Source organism: Chiroxiphia lanceolata, chromosome 9 (assembly GCF_009829145.1).
Source record: "Chiroxiphia lanceolata isolate bChiLan1 chromosome 9, bChiLan1.pri, whole genome shotgun sequence".
Taxonomy (NCBI): Eukaryota; Metazoa; Chordata; class Aves; order Passeriformes; family Pipridae; genus Chiroxiphia; species Chiroxiphia lanceolata.
In genome coordinates, this window is record NC_045645.1 from 30,795,874 (window position 1) to 30,815,589 (window position 19,716).

Sequence of the window (19,716 nt, forward strand, 5' to 3'; positions counted from 1 at the left end):
TTCCCATGTCTGACATACCTTCAAGTTTCAGCAGGCTCCTCCTCCAGGGTGGACAACACAGATTGTCTAGTTGTCTTCCTAGGATGCTTTTCCTACGTACCACCACAGGAGCACTGAGCACACCAAGTGGAAACCCCAGCCTTGCTGCAGAGGCCACAGAAAGTCCAGGTTTCACCCATACGCACGTACCGGAGCCTCCCCTGAGCCCATGCAGCCATGGCTCCATCTGTACAGCTCTCCCAGGGTCTGTGGTTGGCTTCTCTGCTTCCTTCCACTTGTCCAAATTTGGTTAAGACACCAATCAATCCTTATTTAAAAAATTAAACCCTGCAATCTCAGAGAAGTTAAAAATATTTTCCAAAGCAATTGGTGCCAAAGCAGGTCATTGATGCTCTAGATAGCATTAGATAAATGAAGGGAAAAAAAAGAGTGATCTTAAGGTTCTCCAGATCCCCTCAGGTGAGGCTGTGGTGGATTAGGAATATTTCCAAAATGTGTACATCTGTAATTTGTGCTCAGGATGTGCTAAAACACATGCTGATGTGGGGATAGTGCAGGACTTGCAGGGAGGCACCTCTGCTGGTAATGAGTGACAGGAAGGGAAAAAGCAAACCTGTACCTCTTTCCTCCAAATCCCGCCTGGTTCATATTGGTGGATCAAATGATCACCCCAACAGGGGGTGAGATTCCTATTAGGAGAAGGAAGCCTTCAGTGGAAAACTTGGTGTAGGTCAGACCTGCCGGCAGGGTTTGCAGAGCTCTGCTGCCTTCAGCTTGGACTGGAGCGCAACGGCACCTCATCAGTCACATCCTGCCTTCGTCACAGCCAGGAGACACTGCTGTCCTTCCTCCCTCCCACCATGGAGCTGCAGCCCACACCAGGCCCAGGGCTCTGGTCATCACTCTTGGCCAGAGTTCCCATGGCCTCCCGTGTCACTCCCTGTCACCGTTGGGAAAAGAGCCATAAAACTTCGAGTCCTGCACAGAGAGCCCTGACGAGCCTTCCTGGGAAGGAGCTGGACATGCTCTGCCTCCTCCAGCCCAATAAAACTCCTTGTAAAAAGGTCTTCCCTCATGCAAAATGTTTTTTCAGTGCCCAGATCAGTCTATTTTTGAATCTCCTCTCCAGAGATGATGATAACCTTGTGCAAATTGTACAAACTCAAACACAAGCACTGCACCCCAGCTGGATTTTGGGCATTTCTATGTATTTCTGACCTGTCTCTTGGTGATCTGCATCTGCTGGTTTCCAAGAATCTTCCACAGGAGATGTCACCATCTCCGATACTCATTTCCTCTCGGATGTTATCATAGAAGAAACTGGTTTGCCTACTAACTCAGCTTGGTCAGAGAAAGGGGCACAAGAGACTTGCTAGAAGGGCTGTGTTTATCACGGCTCTGAAATCAGTTGAACGTTACATGACAAATACCCAAACAGAAGGGTGAGCATTCTGTGTGCTCCCATCTTTCTCTGAAATACAAGGAAAAAAAAAGCCAACATTGTCACAGGGATGATCTCACATTCTCCTCCAGCTCCCCTTGTACCTGTTTTGGGGTAAACCTGACCCAGCAGTGCACCAGTTCAGTCAATTAAAAGAGCAGAAATTATCCCCTGCAAGAAGGTGAACCCTTTCCTGCTCCATGGAGTCTTCCATTCCTCACAGGAGTGAGATAAGGCACCTCAGAGGGGTGTTGCACACCTCACCATGTTGCTATTCCCCACACCTCTCCTGCATCATGAAGTGTTTGCATTCCTCTGCTTTTCTGGAGGTCACAGAGCCTCCTCCATGCTCCCGGGGAAGCCCATTGGGAGCCAGTTGGTACGGGTGGGATGCGAGGGTGCACATACAGCTGGAGAATGAGAGAGCCCCAGGCTCAGGGCTGTGCTCAGTCCTACTTTGACTAAAACCCAACTCCTTGCTCAGGGCCTCAGGTTTCTCCCAAAGCAGGACTCAGAAGTCTCCTCCTCAGCCTCCCTCCCACTGCTGGAGTTCTGTAATTTGCTGAGGAAGTTTGGGTAAAGGCACAAGGGCAGAGTCTTGCTGACATATTTTAAGCCCTTGCAAAATACACATCACACCTCATCGCTAGTAGATGTGGCAGCGGCAAAGTACTTCCAAAAATACTTAAAAGCCACGTGTGGAGCACTCAGCTCCAAACCTCTGAGTCAGCAGCAGGTCAGACTCCTGCCATCCCTGCTGGTCACATGCTCTGTGTGTCCCCGTGCTCCCAGCAGCGCTCCAGAGCCAGGTCATGCTCCAATGGCCATAAAATACCTGGACAGAAGTGATGTTGGGCTGACCAGGAGTTCCCACTGCTGTCAGGACACAGCACAGCATGGCCCTGACACAAGAAACCCCATCCGTGGGCAGCTCCGTGTCCCCCCGGCAGTAGAATTCCACACTGAGGCAACACGGTGGTGGTGGGGGGAAGGACCAAAGTTTTCCCAGGTGGTGCCTTAGGTGTGCTTCACCTTTCCAGCTGGGCAGGCAGCCTGCCAGCAGTTGCCTGGGGGAACCATTTAGCAACGCCCTCCATGGAGGACCGCGCTGCAGAGGGCTCCGGGGGCTCAGCTGAGAACTGCCCTGCGGCTTTGCAATCCAAAATCTGTCCTGATGAACCACCTCGCTGACAAAATCGTAGGGCTTTCATGGAAAAGCCAGAGAAGCCAATCCGGGGATATGAGGACCAGGGGTGCACCCCACGAAAGTCCACTGATTCAGGGGCAGCCCTCTGCCCCACTTCCCCATCCCGGGGCTGTGATGCAGTGAAGCAACTTCCTGCCAGGTTTGCGACACGGGCAGGGGGAAGGCAGAAGTACAGGCAGAAGGGAGACAGAGAAGCTGAGCAGCGTCACGAGGAGGACGATGAGAGGGACGAGACCCACGATACAGCCGGGGATCCACACCCTGCTCCCATCACGCCCATTGTCCCCTGGTGGAGACGATCCGGCTGTGGCAAGAAGGGGTGTGTGGCAGCGGACAGGAAGGAGTGGAGTGCTGCCCTGACGCCTTCACAGCCGTCCAGAACCCCCCTGCTAAAATCTGCTTTAACATCGGCTGCATCCACCTTGTCCTGGGGGAGGCTGGCGGAGGCGGAGGAGGTAAAGTACAGCCAAAGCGCTGCTAATCCTTCTCACTTGTTGACCTGCAGACACGTGGACGCTGTGGGGGAAGGGAGGAATTGAGGGTCATGGCCTAAGGGAAGGATTTGGGGACTTTTAAATCTGTGAGAAAGGGAGACAGCCCTGGGCTGTTCCTGCTGAACCTGTTTTCCCCGTGAAATCAGAGGGGAGGCAGCAGCGGCAGCCCATGGCTCGCTGCTCAAAAAAAACCCAGGAGCCTGACACGGGCTCCCCCCCCCAATGCCCAACACTGCAGGGAGACAACCCACAGAGCCCAGCCTAGGCCACTCAGCTAAAGCAGGACAGGTACAACAGCTCTATGCCCCCAGTTTTCTAAAGGTGTCCTCCTTTTAACCCCCTTTTTGCCCCACTCCTACTCCCGTGCAGGCATTCACCCTGAGCATCGGCTGTGACAAGCACCTGGCAGTGGCTTAGTTCCATCGGGGGACCCGTGTTTACCAGAGGCAGAAGTGAGTGGAAGGGTTTAAAATTAACTTTTGCTGCTTGTGGAGACAGTTGCCTTCAGCTCAGGATGGCCCGAGGCAGATTGGTACCTCAAGGGCCAAACTGGAACCCCTTGAGGTCAAACAGGCTCCTGTTCTTCAGCACCTGCAAGTCCTGGGATTAACACCAGCCTTGGATCATCTCTCCTTCCTTCCCTGGGGTGTCTGAAACACTGCAAGGAGAGAGCCAACTGAACTCCCACAAGTTTAGGCATAGGCTTGGAGGCAGGCAGGTTGCCACCACAACCTGGTGACACCCTTGTCCTCTCCTCCACAGCAATGAAAAGGCCATTGAAGATTCAAAGAGGCGCTGGCCCAGCTGCGAGGCAACCAGCTCATTGACTACAAGATCCTGGGGCTACGCTACAGGCTCTTTGCTTGTGAGGTGAGTTTTGATCCCAAAAGTCTGTTCTCCAGCACAAGAAATCTAAGAAGCCAACCAGGCTCTCTTTGTGCTTTGCAAAAAACAAGCAAGCTGGTGCAATGCCACCGTCCTGCTTGTCCTCTCCTATGCTGCCCTCCTGGTCTGGCTGCTCCCATAGCTCATTTCCTTGCCCCCATCCCTCCGACAGATTCTCTGCAACATCGCGCTGGTGTTCGCCACGGTGGAGAACTGGGGGAAGGCTGAAGAGCACCTGACTCTGGCCATGAGCATGAAGACTGAGCCCCAGCACAACAAGATTGACAGGGCAATGGAAGCCATCCTGGTAGGGAGGAGCAGGTCTTACAGCTGTGTTGTCTCCCAGCAGCCCCTCAGGCAGGAAAATCCCAGTCACCTTTTAGCAGGAGAAAAGCACAGTGGGAATGGGCATCATAGTGAGACACGAGTCCATGGGAAAAGCTTTGGGTCACTGGGAAGGCAGACATAGGAAGATTGGGTTCAATGGACCATGTCAGGGCTGGGGTCAGGCTGTCACAGAGTGGTTTGACTTTATGGAGCGAGACCCAAACCCCAGAGGCAAAAGGGGACATTCAGCAGTCCCTGCTCTCACTGCCAAAGACTCCATGTCTCCCCTGTGCTACAGAAGCAGCAGCTCTGTGAGCTGGTGGCCATTCCTGTGGGGAAGCTGTTCAGGCCAAATGAAAAGCAAGTGGCTCAGCTGGAGAAGAAGGACTATCTGGGGAAGGCAATGGTAAGAAAGAAATATATTTATCTAGACCAAGCCTGTGGGCTGAGGAGAGCTGCTGTCTGCCCTCTCACCACCCCTCTGAGCTGCCATCTGCTGCCTGGTGGGCAGCCAGAGATATGGAGCTGGTCCGTGCCTCTGGGATCCCCCCAGGTGTGGAGAGAGGGATGTGGAACAGGGACTCTGCAAGAACAGAGGAGCTAAAAGCATGTTCCTGCAGAGCATGGCCTATTTCCATTCTGTCTCCTTAGTGAGACACGAGGGACAGCCAACAATGAGCTGGAAAGAACCCACTGGAACTTTGACTCAAGCCACGATATTTTCAGGGGTGGGGGAAAGAAGCTATTTTGCATCTGACACCCACAAACAACCTCCAGTTCTTCCCCTGCTCTGTTTGGGATGGGCTTTTCATCTCAGATAAGCAAGCAGGCTTTTCTCCTGTGAGTGTGCAAAACCCAGTCACTGGGATATCACCCTTTGGCTCAGGTCTCAAAGCACAGTGTCAGCGAGGCTGAGCGGAGAACTTACCTCACTGAGGGGAGCTTTGCTGCCAGAAGCACTCAGCCTGTAGTCCAAGATGCTTAGCCTAAAATCACAGTCCCTCTCGAGCCTGAAGCAGGAGCTTGGCTTGGCCAAGCTTGGCTTGGAGGAGCTTGGCTTGGCCAACAACAAAGGAAGAGGGTGGACATCAGAGGTCTACAAGCACCAAGTCACTATTTGTCTGTCTTTGGCTCTAGGTGGTGGCATCTGTGGTGGACAAGGACGATTTCTCAGGATTTGCTCCCCTCCAGCCACAAGTAAGGCTATGAATCAGTGAACAGTCCAGGAGGATGTGGGGGTGGATGTCACCCCGCAGCTTCCAAGGGCTCTGGCCTGTGGTGGGGAGCAGACAGCACCATCAGCAACCACCATGAACTCTCTGCCACTGCCACAGGGAGGAGGCAGGCGCTGCCTCCACGGATCAGCTGCTGCCTCCATCATCAGGAAGCTTACCCACCTCCATGGCTGAGGTTAACTGGTTCCCTGAATGGGGAAGTGGTGGCCTGGTGGCACATCCTCTGCCCCCACCATCGCTGTGGGATGACAGCTTTCAGCAGGGAGCAGTCTCTGAGCCTCCACGAAGGATTCATTAGGGATCCTCTGCCTAAGCTTGAGTGGGCAGTTCTGCTCTCCTTTCCATCCTCCTCCCTGTTCCCAAAGCCCTTCTCATTTCCCGTGCCATTCTCCAGATGTGTAGCAGCATCTTCCATCTCTAAGGTGTGTGAGAATTTTTACAGGAGCTTTTTGAGAGAACATGGGGAAGCACAGCCACTGCTGCACCATTGTGCAAGATAAACGGCGCCCTTCTCAATGCAGTCAGGGGTTGACATCTCAACCCTCTGTGAGCTGAAACTACAGTCACGAGTTGGAAAGAGGATTGTGCCTCTGAAAACCAACTGCAGGTGGGAGAATTTGAAAACAACTCCTTAGAAGGAACAAAGCCAATGATATTCCTCACGGCACTTAAGGCACCAGCACAGGGAGGAAGGTGTTGGGGTGATGGCATGGTAGAAGGCTGCAGAATATTCCTGCAAAGCAATCAAAATCTTCCAGATTACTGCTGATTTTCCTTTTCTTCTTCCTGTTGGCAGACCTCTGGTCCTCCACCCAGGCCCAAGACCCCAGAAATCCTCAGGTAAGTTGGATGAAGGATGGTCGATGCTGTTTAACCCACGCAGCCAGGCACAACCCCATCCTGCACCATCATGGCTGAGCATCCAGCTGGCACCCGAAATTCAAGGGGGATGAGGAATGGATGGTAGAAACAAGGAGGCAGAAGTCTGGATTATCCCTACAGAGGAAAATAACAGCATTGCCAGCATTCCTGACCCATCCACTGCTTCTACACCCAGGGCCCTCCAAGGGCAGCCACACCGTGTCATGTATGAGTTCATCCCTGAGACCGCTGAGGAGCTGCAGGTCCTGCCAGGAAACATTGTCTTTGTCCTGAAGAAAGAGAAGGACAACTGGGCTACAGTGATGTTCAATGGAAAGGTACCAGGAGTGTGCTGGCAGCAGGGCAAGTAGTGGGGTGGATGTGGTGAGGTTCTGCAGAGGCAAAGCCTTGCCCAGAGCAACTAAATGGGTTTCTGATTTAGGTCCCTTATGCCCTCCCTGGCTTAGGCCACAGGGCTCAGTGAAACCCATCCAACCTGCAGAAACTAAAATTCAAGCCCCAGGAACTCTCCTGGATGCAGGGGAGGGTGAGGATACGATTGGTTGTGTCCTCCAGCGGTGAGTTGCTTGGCAGTCACCACTCATTTCTCCTCCCCCTGCAGAAAGGGATTGTCCCCTGCAACTTCCTTGAGCCTGTGGAGCTCCAGAACAAGCTGTATATCCAGGTGAGGAGGCCCAGGAGGAGACGGTGTCCTGGAAAGGCAGATCCCCACATATTCACCCACCACCCACCTCCCAGTAGGATCCATATCTGTAGTTCTCTCCCCCTCACGATGGTGGGGTTGGTTCTTCTGGCTCATGGTCACCTTAACTTGAGCTCAGAGATCTGCAAAATCGTGTTGGTGGCACCCTGGGTAGCAGTTGGCAATGCTGGAGAGTTAAAGGGTAGCGAAGTCACCCCACCACAGTTCAAGACCCCAAACAGACTTTGGGAAAACAGCTGGTTGGAGAGGGGGCTGCACAAGGCAGCAGCACCTCAGGAGGGGTGGGACTGACAGCACTACCTTCTTTCCACTGGCACAGGAAGAAACCTTTGTGGAGGACGAGATGCCCGAGTCACCCACCTCCACAGTGCCAGAGAAGCCACGGCGGCCGGTGCCAGGTCAGAGGGGGGGAGCTGAAGGGATGGAGGACCCCAGCAGCAGGTTTGAGGTGGTTTCCTCTGTGCCATATCCTGACCCTTTGAGACCAAGGCTAAGGCTCATCTCCGTCTTGCTCCCAGCCCCATTTGCAGTCAAGGATTAGGACACATTAGAGCAGGAGGCAAAGACAGCAACTGCAGTGCTGACGATGGAGTAAAACAGTGCCCGTGAATATCTAAGAAAAGCAAGTCCCTCTGTGCTCTTAATTAGCACAGTGACTAATGAGAAGAAGGGCCTGGGGGTAAGAATGGGACAAGAAAGCAGCTGAAATAGAAGGCTCCTTACAGGCATCTCCTTCAAGCAGGGCACCCACGATGGTTTTCTTGCTGCCCTGAGCAGGGCTGGGCTTGAAGGAGCTCTGGTTGCCCTGGGAAGGGGATTCCTGGGCAATATGACCCAGTGGTCCCACATTCCAGGCCTGGGGCAGAGCTGGCGGCACCAGGGTCACCACGTTGCCCCCAGCACAGTTGGTTCAGCATGCTGGGAAGCTGAATGTCACTGCTGCAGTCTGAAATGGCTGTTCAGAGCCAAGAGCTGAGAGGATGCACTGCGAATTGCCCTCTCTTGAAAAATCACACAGTGTCACAGGTCTGTGGCTGAGCTGTGAGCTCCGCACAGCTGCAGGAAAAACCCTTTTGGGGTAGAAAATACCACTGTGCAGAGACTGTACCACCCAGGTGTTAACCTGGTGCAGTTCAGTCTGGCCAACCTGCCAAAAAAACCAGGAATATGTGAAGAACCAATTGCCAGCCCCATGTTCTGAGGTAGGCCTGAGCCAGTTGGTCATGGAAAAAGGTGGATCAAAGGATGACTATCGACAGGACAGGGCTTGTGTCCCAAGCAGAGCAGCCTCATAGGCTGTCCAGGGGTAAAGCTGACACAGAAGGTGGCTGTGGCTCAGAGCTAAGAACAAAAAGCTCATAGATCCAACAACCCCAAAGACCACCTTTAGGCCATCAAAAGCCATCTTGGATCAATTAGTGGGACCACATTCAACAGCATAGCTGTCTCTTCCCGTAAGGAAGAGTCATGTCACAGCACTGCCAAAATGTAGACCAGATCCTCGTGAAGAGGCTTCAACAAACCTGCATGAAAGCACCCTGCCTGGAGGTCTAAATTAAGCTTTACAGCCCCAGTGAAGGACAGGGACTGCCTTCAGTTTTCACAGTGGATCTAGGGAAATTTTAAGAGAAAAGACACTAAAACCAGCAGCTTGCATTTATCTTTTAAAAATCCACCCAGGAAAGACATCCCACCCCTAAAGCTCCCATCCCTGCAAGAGGGAAGGCACAGAGCCCAAACCTCTGCTCAGTGGTTTTATCTAGATCTTATGGATGAAGCCCATTGTGGCAGATGCAGATCCCTTCAAGGGACCACTGCTGGCCCCAGGGTTGGTTGGTGTTGCTGCAGGAGATCTGGCCACGTATTTAGGCACAGAGCAGCAATGCTCATCCCATTCCACCTGCTGAGCCACCTCTTTCCTCCTCCACAGACCACATTCCTGATACTGTGATGCAGCCAAGAGACACAGCAAAGGTAACATCCTGTGAATGCAGACCCCAAGGTCCTGTTGGTGCCACAAACTTGCATTTACCAGACAACTAGAGCTGCTTTTTGGGACTCTCATCTTAGTTAACCTGGTGCAGTTGCAACATCTTAGTTGACCTGAGGCACTTGAGAAGGGAGAAATAGGAGTTTGGCTGGAGTGCACACACTCCTGGGCAGGGGCAGCACATCAGAAAGTCGTGCTGGGGAGAGAGATGGGAAAACAAAACATTCCCAACTCAAAAAAAAGAATGAGGGGGTTGGAGGGTGGACAGAGCTTGAATTTGGTCACCCCAAAGCCACAATTCGGTGCCAAGTGTCTCATCTGTTACTGGGCTCTCTCCAGGGGCTGCCAACCAGCCAACATCCAGCCATAGCTTGGGTGGCACAATCTGACCAACCACAACCATGGCAACCACAGTTTCAACATCCCAGTCCCTCTCCCTTCCCTTGCCAAGCCGCACAAGGTGACAACTCCTTTATTGCCTGCAGGAGGCCGAACCACCCACCTCCAGCCCCTGCGTCCTCAAGGTGCATTACAAGTACACGGTTGCCCTGAGGGCCGAGCCAGGCCTCTCCTACACAGAGCTCCTGGACCTGGTTTGCAAGAAGCTGGAGCTGCAGCCCAAGCACACGGAGCTGAGGTGAGGCCCTGCCCATCGCAGGGAGCCAGAGCCGTGTTCCCAGGGCTCCCAGCCTCACCCACATCCCTGCACACCAGGTACAAGCCTGCGGAGAGCAAAGAGCTGGTGACTCTGACTGCAAAGAACCTGGATGCAGCTTGGAGCCAGAGCAAGGGCAACTGCCTCACAGTCTGGTGTGACCTCACGGAGGTCAGTGACACCTACAGGTGGCAGCCACCTTTTCTTCCCCCTCCTGCCTTTGCTTTCCTTGCCATGAGTGCAGGCTTGTGGCTTCCAACGCAAGCCAGCGCCCTCCTGAAAGGCAGAGGAGCAAAGAGGGGGTGAGGAGGAGAAGCAGAGCTTGTCTCTCTTGTTCTATTACAAAGAAAAAGGAGAAGCCAAAGGGTGTGTGTCCTTACCAGCTTGTTCCCTGCCCTAGGGAGAGGGGTTTTTACCAGACGGCAAACCAGAGGAGTCTCCGCAGGAGGCAACGTCGGAGGAGATGGGACCAACCCAAGTTGTAGCACAGTACAACTATGAAGCCACCCAACCTGAAGACCTGGAGTTTCAGGCAGGAGATGTGATCCTGGTTTTATCCAAAGGTAATCGTGCTCCTCCTGTGACAGGGCAGGGGAGGGACCTGTCAGCTCTGCTGAGAGCAAGGCTAGTGTGGCAGCAGCAGAGCACCTCCAGCTCTAGTGGAGCTTCCCATCCACACATCTGTGTCACGCACACTTCCAACACATTTTCATCACAGTCCTGTTTCTGCCATCAACCCTTCCCCAAGCATTTAAGACAGGAGTTCCACCTGAGCTGTGTTTAAGCTTACTGTTCACAGTGGATTTTTCCAAGGAGATGCCTCATTTTGGCTGCAGCTCTTGCTCCCATTCCTCTTACATGGCACCTTTTCCTGTCTGCTTTGCTTGTTAAGGGTACAATCTTCCATTAGCCTGAATCCTGTTAAATATTAGTCTTTAGTGCTTCTATGAGAACTGAGGCTTAAACAGAGACAATCTCAGCAAGATCTAGTACATATGTTTGAGCTGGATCCTTTCAAGCCTGTGCAGAACACACAGCAGAGGGGACAAAGCCACTGCTTCAGCAAAAACTGCTGGTAAGCCCCTATCAGCTGAAGAATTATATACACAGGGCATGTTTCCCTCCTTAATGGGGCCTCTGAGTGAAATCAAGACATCAGGAATAAGTTTTGAAGGCAAAAAAATTGTGATACCTTGCTAGCTGTAGCTCTGTCAGTAATTGTGGTGGCTGGCAGGCTTTGGCAGCAGTACACAAGTAATCACAGTCCCCCCTCTATGATTTTACAGGTTAGTATTTGCACCATACAGCACTGATGACTCCCCCAGTCCCAAAATCCTACTCTCTCCTTCACTGCTGAGCTAAATATTTCCCGTTGAAAGGTAGTTCTCACCTCATTTGGTTCCCCCACAGCAAGATTTTCGAGCTCCCAGGCTTTACTCAAACCAAGGGTAGCAGAGGCTTTGGGGGTTTGTTTTGGCGTTTTTATGTGAACTTGTAAAACAGGTGAAAATACAATTTAGTTTTATTTTGAAGAGGACAGCCCAAGTTATCAGATCATTTCCTTGCTCTCCACACTCACCTTGTTTCCACTCAAGGCAGTTTCCAAAGCCCTTGGTCCATGTTTTGATCTGATTTCCCACCTCCATTTGGCATTCCTTCTTACCTTGTAGCTTTGCTCTCTTCCTAGCTCCTTCTCATCCCCTTTCCTCCACATTCCCCTCTCTACCAGGCTCTAGCATGGCTCAAAGGCTTATCAGCAGAAGCACCTTAAAATGGTGATCTCAGGCCTGTCTGGAGCACATGGAGGCAATTATGTTCCTCTGCATCCCTGGGGTGACAAAAACCGTGTCAATTTTCTCTTCCAGTGAATGAAGACTGGTTAGAAGGCCAGTGCAACGGGAAGACTGGCATCTTCCCATCCGCATTCGTTCAGCAGCCTAACACTGAAGAACCAGAGAAGTGACTTCAGAAGAGCTTAAAGTCGTGGAAAAAAATTCAACTGTTGCCATTAAGAAGTTTCCATATTAATCCCTGCATCTGAAAATGAACTTCATAATGAAGTTATATTATTGCTATTTGTACTAAAAGCTTTATATTTTCTTTTACCTTTTGTGTTGTTCTCTTAAACAGGTACTTGTTAAGAAGTTGCTAATTGTCTTCCTGTTAGGAATTCCTAAATCCTGTGCTTGCCAAGCCCCTTGGACTTGCCCTGTCCCACCTGCCCTATCCTTAACAAAGCTTTTACACAGACATGCCAGGAGCTGGGAAAACCCACGAGAGGGCGGTGCCACCCGCAGTTACAGCCCATCAGCAGATCCAAAAAGGGAAGTGACGTTCAGGAAGCTACAGACCAGGAAAGGCCGAACAGCATTTGCTTCCTTAAAACATTACTGCCAACCCCAAGAGCTTAGGAGGCACCACACAGCCTCACCCTGCTCCAACTCACAATTCAAATTCGCAGGGACTTTACAACCCCCACCAATAAAAGTGGACACCTTTTTCACCATTGTTTCTTAAAGCTTTTTCTGATCAGTCAGAAGAGACCATAACTTAGAAACACACTGCCTGCAATCTCAGAGCTTTGCTCCAAAGCAAAGGCAGCAGTTTCTCCACTTTAGATTCCATCACACAGGTCCTGGACAACCCCACTGAGCCAGTAACCTAAATATCATATTTATTTCTGAAGAGCTGCCTGCATACAACAAACACCTGTCATTTCAAACCAAGGACATCTCTGGCGTTTTCTGTGACACATTTGGAAGTATGAAAACAGCCAACATCCTGATCTGCAGGCAGGTCAATGGCAGAAGGATCTGTGCCCTACCAGGTTCAGTCTGCAACTGAAGAGGAGCTTTGCAAGCTACTCCCATCCCAGATTTTTGGTTTGGTATGTAAAACACGCTACACGGGCAGCACAAAACCACAATCCAATTATCTGCACCAAGCCCAAGCCAGAATCACTGTGATTTATTTAGGTCTCTTTCAAATATGAGGGGGAAAAAAAAAATTAAAAAAAAAAAATCAACTTCAAACCTTCTTCTGGCTCCTCCAGAAAAATAATGTGCTTTTAAAGGCCTGCAGCCAAGTCACATGGGAAATAAATGCTACACACAGACCTGGATGGAGAGAACATGGTTTAATTAAAGGCAAAGCTGATTTCAGCAGCTGCAGTTCTTGCACAGACAGACAAAAAACACAAAAAAAAGCTTACGACACAAACCAGTTTGTGTTGGGGGCCCCTCGCCTTGCTCCCCCAGGTGCTGGAGGACGGGAGGGCAGTCGGAGCATTCCCGAGGCCGGACGCTCATGCACAAGTGGAACGGTGCGGCTGGACCGGGCACTGCCGGGAGTGAGATGGAGAACCTGGTTAGCTCGTCTGGGGTGCAAGAGTCAGTGACGGATCAAACACTGGAATGTCGCAGCTGCCGGGGTGCACAGCTCGGACACACACTGGGAGAGCTGGAGGGAAGTACACAGGGGTGGGCTGTATTACCACCGGGTGGGAACTTCACTTTCTGGACTTGTTAAAGGAAATACAGCTTCGAAATGCAACACAGAACAGTGATGTTGCTAAGGTGGAGCTCGTGGGGGAGCTGCTCCTACCCCCGAGGGGTATTGAGTCTCCTCCGCCTTCCCTTTTCGTGTTCTCTGGAGCTGCCCAGACTCCAGTCTCACTTCAGCTCCTGCATGTGCTTTGCTCTGCATCTGAATTCCAGCCCAGAGATCCTGAATCATCACACAAACCCCTACTGCTAAACACAGCAAATGGACATTGAGATTGTTTCCGTAACTTCCCTGGGAAACCTAACAAAAACTCTGTCCTTTAACGAAGCTTCCAGTCTTCCTTCCCCCTAATAAATAGCAAATAAAACATTTTTCCTTTTCCCTTCTGCACCTTTTCAGCTATGAACAGCACTATGCCGTTTCCATGTGTGGTTCACACATGTGTGTCCATGGGTGCCTTGGATTTGTTTCTGGAACTGAAAGCTTGGGGCTGCAGCTGGGGCAGGGGGGGACGGGTTTCTGCAGAGCTGACCTGTGCCTTTGCTGGGGGTGTGGACGCTCCACACTGTCCAGGCTGACTGTCGGATTTACCCAGCCCTGCTGGACCCCTGATTATTTTCTGCGAGATGTTGCACGTGGTAATGAAACTACAAGCGTTCAGCGAAGATGGGAGGATGGAGAGAAAAAAACAAAACCAAAAAACAAAACAAAATCGAAAACAAAAAAAGAAAACCATTGAAAGCTTTCTACCTACCTATTAAAATGAGTCAGGCCGTGAATGCACAGACTAGCCTGCCCTTTGTGGGGCTAGCCACTATGCTACAGTAAAATGTACAGGAATCACACATTAATTTAAAACCCCATAGCAGTTAACTTGCTTGTTCAGCAGAGTGCTGCGATGCCCCACATCACCCATTATAGCTCAAACACCTACTGAGAGGAGGGCATTTCATGCTGGAGTCTCTAACCCACCTGTGGGCTGGCCAAAGCCTCTGGGTGAAGCAGTGCCAAGTGCCAGACTCTCCTTCATGAAACTCCTTCGCTAGCCCAGGAGATAGAGCCCCACCTCGCCACCAACCACCTCTGACCAGAGCAGCAACTGGGGCTTTCATTGCTACACACTGACTATGAAGCACGTCTGTGTACGGAAGAATTCAGTGTGATCTTACTACTGAGATAGTAATAAAGATGTTTAGGAGTAATTTCAACTACATTCTCAGTCAGCAAAGCAATCATTAATGGATTCCTATTGTATCTCCCCAAAGAGGGGATAAGGATTGAGAAGTTCTCATTGGCTTCTCCCATCTGCCCTTCGTTCTCAGCTTTTACTTCCCATGTGGCTGGGGACATGCACGATGGAGAAGGTGAGAGGCGGTGATATCGGGTTACTGAGTGAGCCAAACAGCAGTTCCTCTCTCCCTCCAAAGGGCCCGGGGATGGGAGAGTTCCTGATGTTGTTTGCTTGCACTGCAGACATTTTGTGCACACTCAGTGGGTCGGTGGAGCACTTACGCCCTCCTGACAGCAAGGAACAGAAGAGAGGGCTGCCACCTGCACAGGACCGTGTGGGCCAGTCCCGCAGACCCAACATGCCATGGTTTATGGAGCCGTCGTTTGCAAGGGTTGCCTCCTCTGTCTCAATGTGGCGGGTTCATGGCGCCTTGTCCACGTTGCTGCTTCTGCTTCTGCTGCATCAACAGCTGCTCCAGGGCCGAGGGGCCAGGGTGCATCATGGAACTGGACCAGATGGACTAAAAACAAAGAGCCAACACTAGCACCTCCTGCATTAGATAGCCCCCTTCTGACAGATGGGAAAGCAGAGACAGAGTCCTATATTCTCCTTCTTTGTCACTCATACCTGGCTTATCATGAAAGTTATCCACGCTTCAAAGAAGGCCTTCTAAAAAGAGGCTCCCTGGAAGAACCTTCAGCTCCTACAGAATCCTCATTACCATAAAAATTCATCCCACGCTAACTATTACTAATTTTAGACTAGTCAAAGTAAATCTTATAATTCCTTCCAGTTCTGCCAGCCTGGGCTTGATCCACAAAACACTCAAAACCAGCAGGAACTGGAAAACTGTGATGTCTTCCAGCACTGGCGACACCTCCCACACTGCCTGCGTAAGCAAATCTACAGGAAAAACCTTCAGCTTCTGATATTGAACTCTGACACTTGCAACAGCCTAATGCCCATCACTGGATCCTCAGGCCCCACAGACCCATTCCTGGGCACAGTTTCAGCCAAACCTACCTTCAGGCTCTCCATGAGCACAGCTGAGGAGTCCTCCATGGCGGGAGGGCCTTGGGCTGCCCAGGTGCCACTGGGAGCACTGGACTGGTGCCAGCTGCTCTCCGAAGAGGACGATGTTGCTGGGAGATAGTCCAGACCAAACCCCCCCATTGCTAAAATGGGAGAAATACAAGTTCAGAGGGACATGGTAAAACCACTGCAAAGCAAACACCATCAGCTGCTAGTGTCTGATGGCTCTGCAGGAGCCTGGAACCCAGCACTTGCCTGGCTTATCTGTTTTCCAGCGGTCTGCGACTCTCCGGTCTCTGTTGTCTGGAGTCCCAATGGGTCCGAAGTTGGAGAAGGGAACAGAATTGTGGTTATGGGTAGGAGGGGAGCTTGGCAAGCTGCTGGGGTTGGAGGAGTGAGGAGATTGGCTGGCTGGTGTCGAATGATCTGGTGATTACAAGGCGAGAGAAAAACAGTCAGCAGAGACAGCAGGAGCCTCCCAATTTTGAATTTCTTAGTGCTGCTGCAAATTTTGCCATCATCCACTTTGCTCCAATGCTGAAGGGCAGTTTTTATTCCCTCCACTAAGATTGTAATGCAAATTCTGAAGTTCTGAGTGAAAAATTTACAAGAACACAAAACCCAAGAAGCCTCATGAGAGCTGGCCCAATAAAAAAAAAATCAGATTAGACCTTGAGGAGTTCACAAGTTTACAACTCAAACTCCCAAGTCTGAGAATGTTTTACACTTCTGTGAGTCTTAAAAAGACCAGAACCCAAAATTGAGCAAAGGAGTATGAAGAGTGAGTATGAAGCCTGTCTGCAGGCAGAGCAGAATGAATGAAGAGGTGAAGGGAGAGAAAGCTGAAGCCATGTGAGCCAAAAACCTGTTAGAATAAAAGCACTATGCAGCTCCCTCCATTTCACCCACAGTGGCTTTTCCTGGTTGGTTGCAAAAGTTTCAGTGCAATCAAACATCTCATCCAGTGCAGGTGTTATCTAAAATCTACTCATTTCTTAGATTCAACTAATTCCTCCTCTCATACTCTTCTGGATTTTTAGTAAGAATAAAATCATAATAAAAAAGTTATGGTTTATGTCTTTAAGATAATTAATAATGAAGAAACTGGTGTGCTTTGTAGGCTGCTTAACAGTAAAAAAAAAAAAATTCTAACAAAACCCACAACTGTCTTATTTTATTCCATACTCTTCAGTCATACAGTTTTGTCCCTTTTAAATCTCTATATTATGAAATCCAGTTCTTCCTGCTTTTTCCAGAAAAAGCAACACTGAAAGTATATGGATGTCTGAGTTAAAGCCCTACTCCCAAAGGGCTGTCAGGGAACCAAGTTAAAGAGATTTCAGGATTTAACACCTCCTACAACATTTATCCTGCTCAATTACTTAAATTAAAATCCAGGTTCTTCTATGATATTAATTAGAGAATCCCCTCACATATCTGAGAATATATAAAGAAAAACAGAAACCTTCAGAGACCTTGTCAAGCAGGTTTGGGGTTTTGTTGCTTTTTTAAAATTTCCAGTTACATATAACTTGCAGTCGGTTTAGAATTAACTCAAATCCTCTTAAATCACTAGACAAGAAATACCACACCAGTATTACCTGAGCTGGCTGGAAGGGATGGAGACCATGGAGTCCCTTCAAAGAGAGAATAGAGCGAAGTCTCCTGGTGGGCAACCGAGGGGGTAACTTCTGTTTTTGTGCTGGTATTCATGTTTTTCCCATATACCTCATTGAACATGCTGTTGTTTGGATATCTTTCCTGAAAAAAACCCAAACAGAATGTTTAGGTGTTGGATTTATTTCAAACACTGAGAATGTATAAAGGAAACAACTCTAGATCAAAATATTTCCTAACTCCTTTTTCACTGCACAGCCTCATCTTCTCTGTTTTATTTAATCCATCACATTAAATCCATCACACTGTGAACCAAGACTGATTTTTCCTGACTGGACTGCAAAGCCTTCACAAAATCTTTAAATTCCCAGTACTCAGAGACGTTGTATTGAGACCCTGCTCAATTCTCTGGAAGAAAACAAGTCATTCTCTGCTCAGGAAATAAAAGCTCTTGAGATGCACCTTTTCAGTCTATTCCGTGATTCTACTAAAAGCAAGGGGCTCATGAACTCAGCAAGATTCAACAGTACATCTGCACCATTACAGCTAATGAATTTGGGAAGACAACTGATAAAGGCAAAGATTAAGGTTGATACAGACTGAAATTAGGCCTCCATAAGGATTTCTTTCAGGTTTTCCACTAGTTTGACAGCAAGGTCAAACAGCAAATGGCAGCAGACTTTGACTCTCACTTACCTGATTAAGAGAAAAGCCACTGAGGGACAGGAAAGACGATGACTGAGACATCAATTCTGATGGTTTTTCCAGCAGGGACTTCTTCAGAAACCAAAAAGGGGAAGAGAGCAGTTAGTGATCAGTGTACTTAAGCAGGAGCAAGGTGTGTTGTCAGAAACTGCCACAGTGGGTTGGTCACATATAAAACCTCCCATGCACTTTGGCTCCAGCACCTTGGAGGACAGGGGAAGCAAACTACCAAGTGCAGAGAGTCAGTAGTTTCTCTACTAACTGTAATTAATATCTAAAAATCAACAATCAAGACAGCTGAGGGTCTCAGGCAAACCCCACTGCCAGAACAGCTTTTCAAATCCGAAGTCTAATACTCTGCCTGATACATCTGGAGGGGAGATTCCTGCCAAAAATCCCTTATGGTTGTGTGAAAACTTGCACAAATAGGACAGGATTCTTCCCAGTGATCAGAGGACTCCTTCAGACGTGATCAGACCCTTGTACGTGGCTACTGACAGAGTATTTTCCAGTTCTGAGAGCAGCCCTGCTGTTCAGACATTCTTAGACAGCGAGACCCGCCAAGTGCTGTGATTTCTTTAATTAGGTTTAAGAGTCCAAGTGTCATTTAGCACTGTCTCATTTCCATTATAAATTACTGTAGAGAGGAAGAAAAAAAAAATGCAACCCAGGCATTTAAAAGAGAGGTTCCAAAACTCCCCTGGGGTTCCATGTAAAGATATTATGGGCCATGACTTTTTCCATCATCTATGCCAGCCCCCCTCATACAGCTGTCATTTCCAGCATATTTCTCAGCTTTCTGTATGGTTTTAACTATGATTAAGGAGTGAAAAACAATGTCTCTGAAACAAGTGTATTTAAGGAAGAAATGGAATCGGTTATCATTGACACAGAAACCAACGAAAACTTATCAAGTTTGGCTGGTGGACAATGAACATCTCCAAATTTAGGATCACCAAGCCATGGAATTAATAAAGCCATAAGTAAAACTGTGTGTGAACCAAATAAAGAGCTGTAGTCTTGTTCCAAATAAAAGCCCTCTTGCACTTGCTCCAGCTCAGCATGTCAGATGTTTTTAAATTTATTATTCAAACCACAGAAACCTGACCTAGCGTCCCTCTGTCCTTAACACAGTCGCAATATCTGGAATATCTTTGCTTTTATCCTGTAAACTTAAAACAAACAGCCTCATTTTCTTGGCAAGCAGCTCCCAGATTGTTAAGATTTTAAACGTGACAACTCATTACTTTGAAAGCACGTTTTAAAAGGCAGACAAAATTCCCACTCTGCATATCCACACGGCTTGCACAGCAAAGGATTTCCTTCCATTTGTCAGCAGCCACGACAGTAGGAGCTTCAAAGGAAGCTGCTGATGAAGCAGCCATTAGTTTCCTAGTGAAGTTACCTAATGAGACAGAAATGAGTGTCTATTTTGCTACTGGCTCCTTGGGATGGCAGGTAAAATAACTGAGGAATAGACTTAATCAGAGATTTTGAGTCACTAGTAATTCTTTGTTACTGCCACTAATCTGAGTTAGTAGGATTTCATGAACATGCTTGTAGCCATACTGGAAAGGCACACTGCAATTTCAGAGGCAATTTATAAATTCAGCAGCTGTAAGACCCTCCAGCTAGTGAACTAGGAACGTTTTAACACAAAAATGTAGGAAAAAAAGCCTTTCAGTCTGTCAAAAATTACTGTATTTATATAAGAGTTACTGATTATTTAGCCCATTGCTTGCTATTTTCTTCAAAAGCTATCTTGTTTTGGAAGAAATCTGTATTTAGTGGGGCAGCATCCCCTGCCT

General features: G+C 49.2%; 2 protein-coding genes across 7 annotated transcripts in view; one reads left to right on the forward strand and one right to left on the reverse strand.

The window, feature by feature from the left end:
* The first annotated feature begins 1,787 nt into the window (after nt 1–1,787).
* NCF2 (neutrophil cytosolic factor 2) lies at nt 1,788–11,924 on the forward strand. The gene is given in 18 exon segments (XM_032696774.1): nt 1,788–1,820; nt 2,875–3,084; nt 3,086–3,103; nt 3,512–3,594; nt 3,905–3,921; nt 3,924–4,012; nt 4,200–4,334; nt 4,653–4,760; nt 5,492–5,551; nt 6,386–6,429; nt 6,647–6,788; nt 7,073–7,135; nt 7,494–7,572; nt 9,105–9,148; nt 9,650–9,801; nt 9,879–9,990; nt 10,220–10,382; nt 11,685–11,924. Coding segments are annotated over 18 exon segments (1,650 nt in total). The 3' UTR covers nt 11,783–11,924.
* A 1,016-nt stretch (nt 11,925–12,940) lies between these two features.
* Nucleotides 12,941–19,716, reverse strand: part of SMG7 (SMG7 nonsense mediated mRNA decay factor) — a 50,243-nt gene continuing 43,467 nt past the window's right edge. For 5 of the 6 annotated variants that reach the window (XM_032696556.1, XM_032696560.1, XM_032696558.1 and 2 more), the window contains 5 exons: nt 17,900–17,980; nt 17,188–17,347; nt 15,842–16,012; nt 15,578–15,729; nt 12,941–15,074 (listed from right to left, as the gene is read on the reverse strand). In XM_032696556.1, coding sequence (XP_032552447.1) covers nt 14,961–15,074; nt 15,578–15,729; nt 15,842–16,012; nt 17,188–17,347; nt 17,900–17,980 — 678 coding nt within the window. In that variant the 3' untranslated portion in view covers nt 12,941–14,960. The remainder of the gene's footprint in view (nt 15,075–15,577; nt 15,730–15,841; nt 16,013–17,187; nt 17,348–17,899; nt 17,981–19,716) is intronic. The other variant, XM_032696559.1, reaches the window with a different exon arrangement.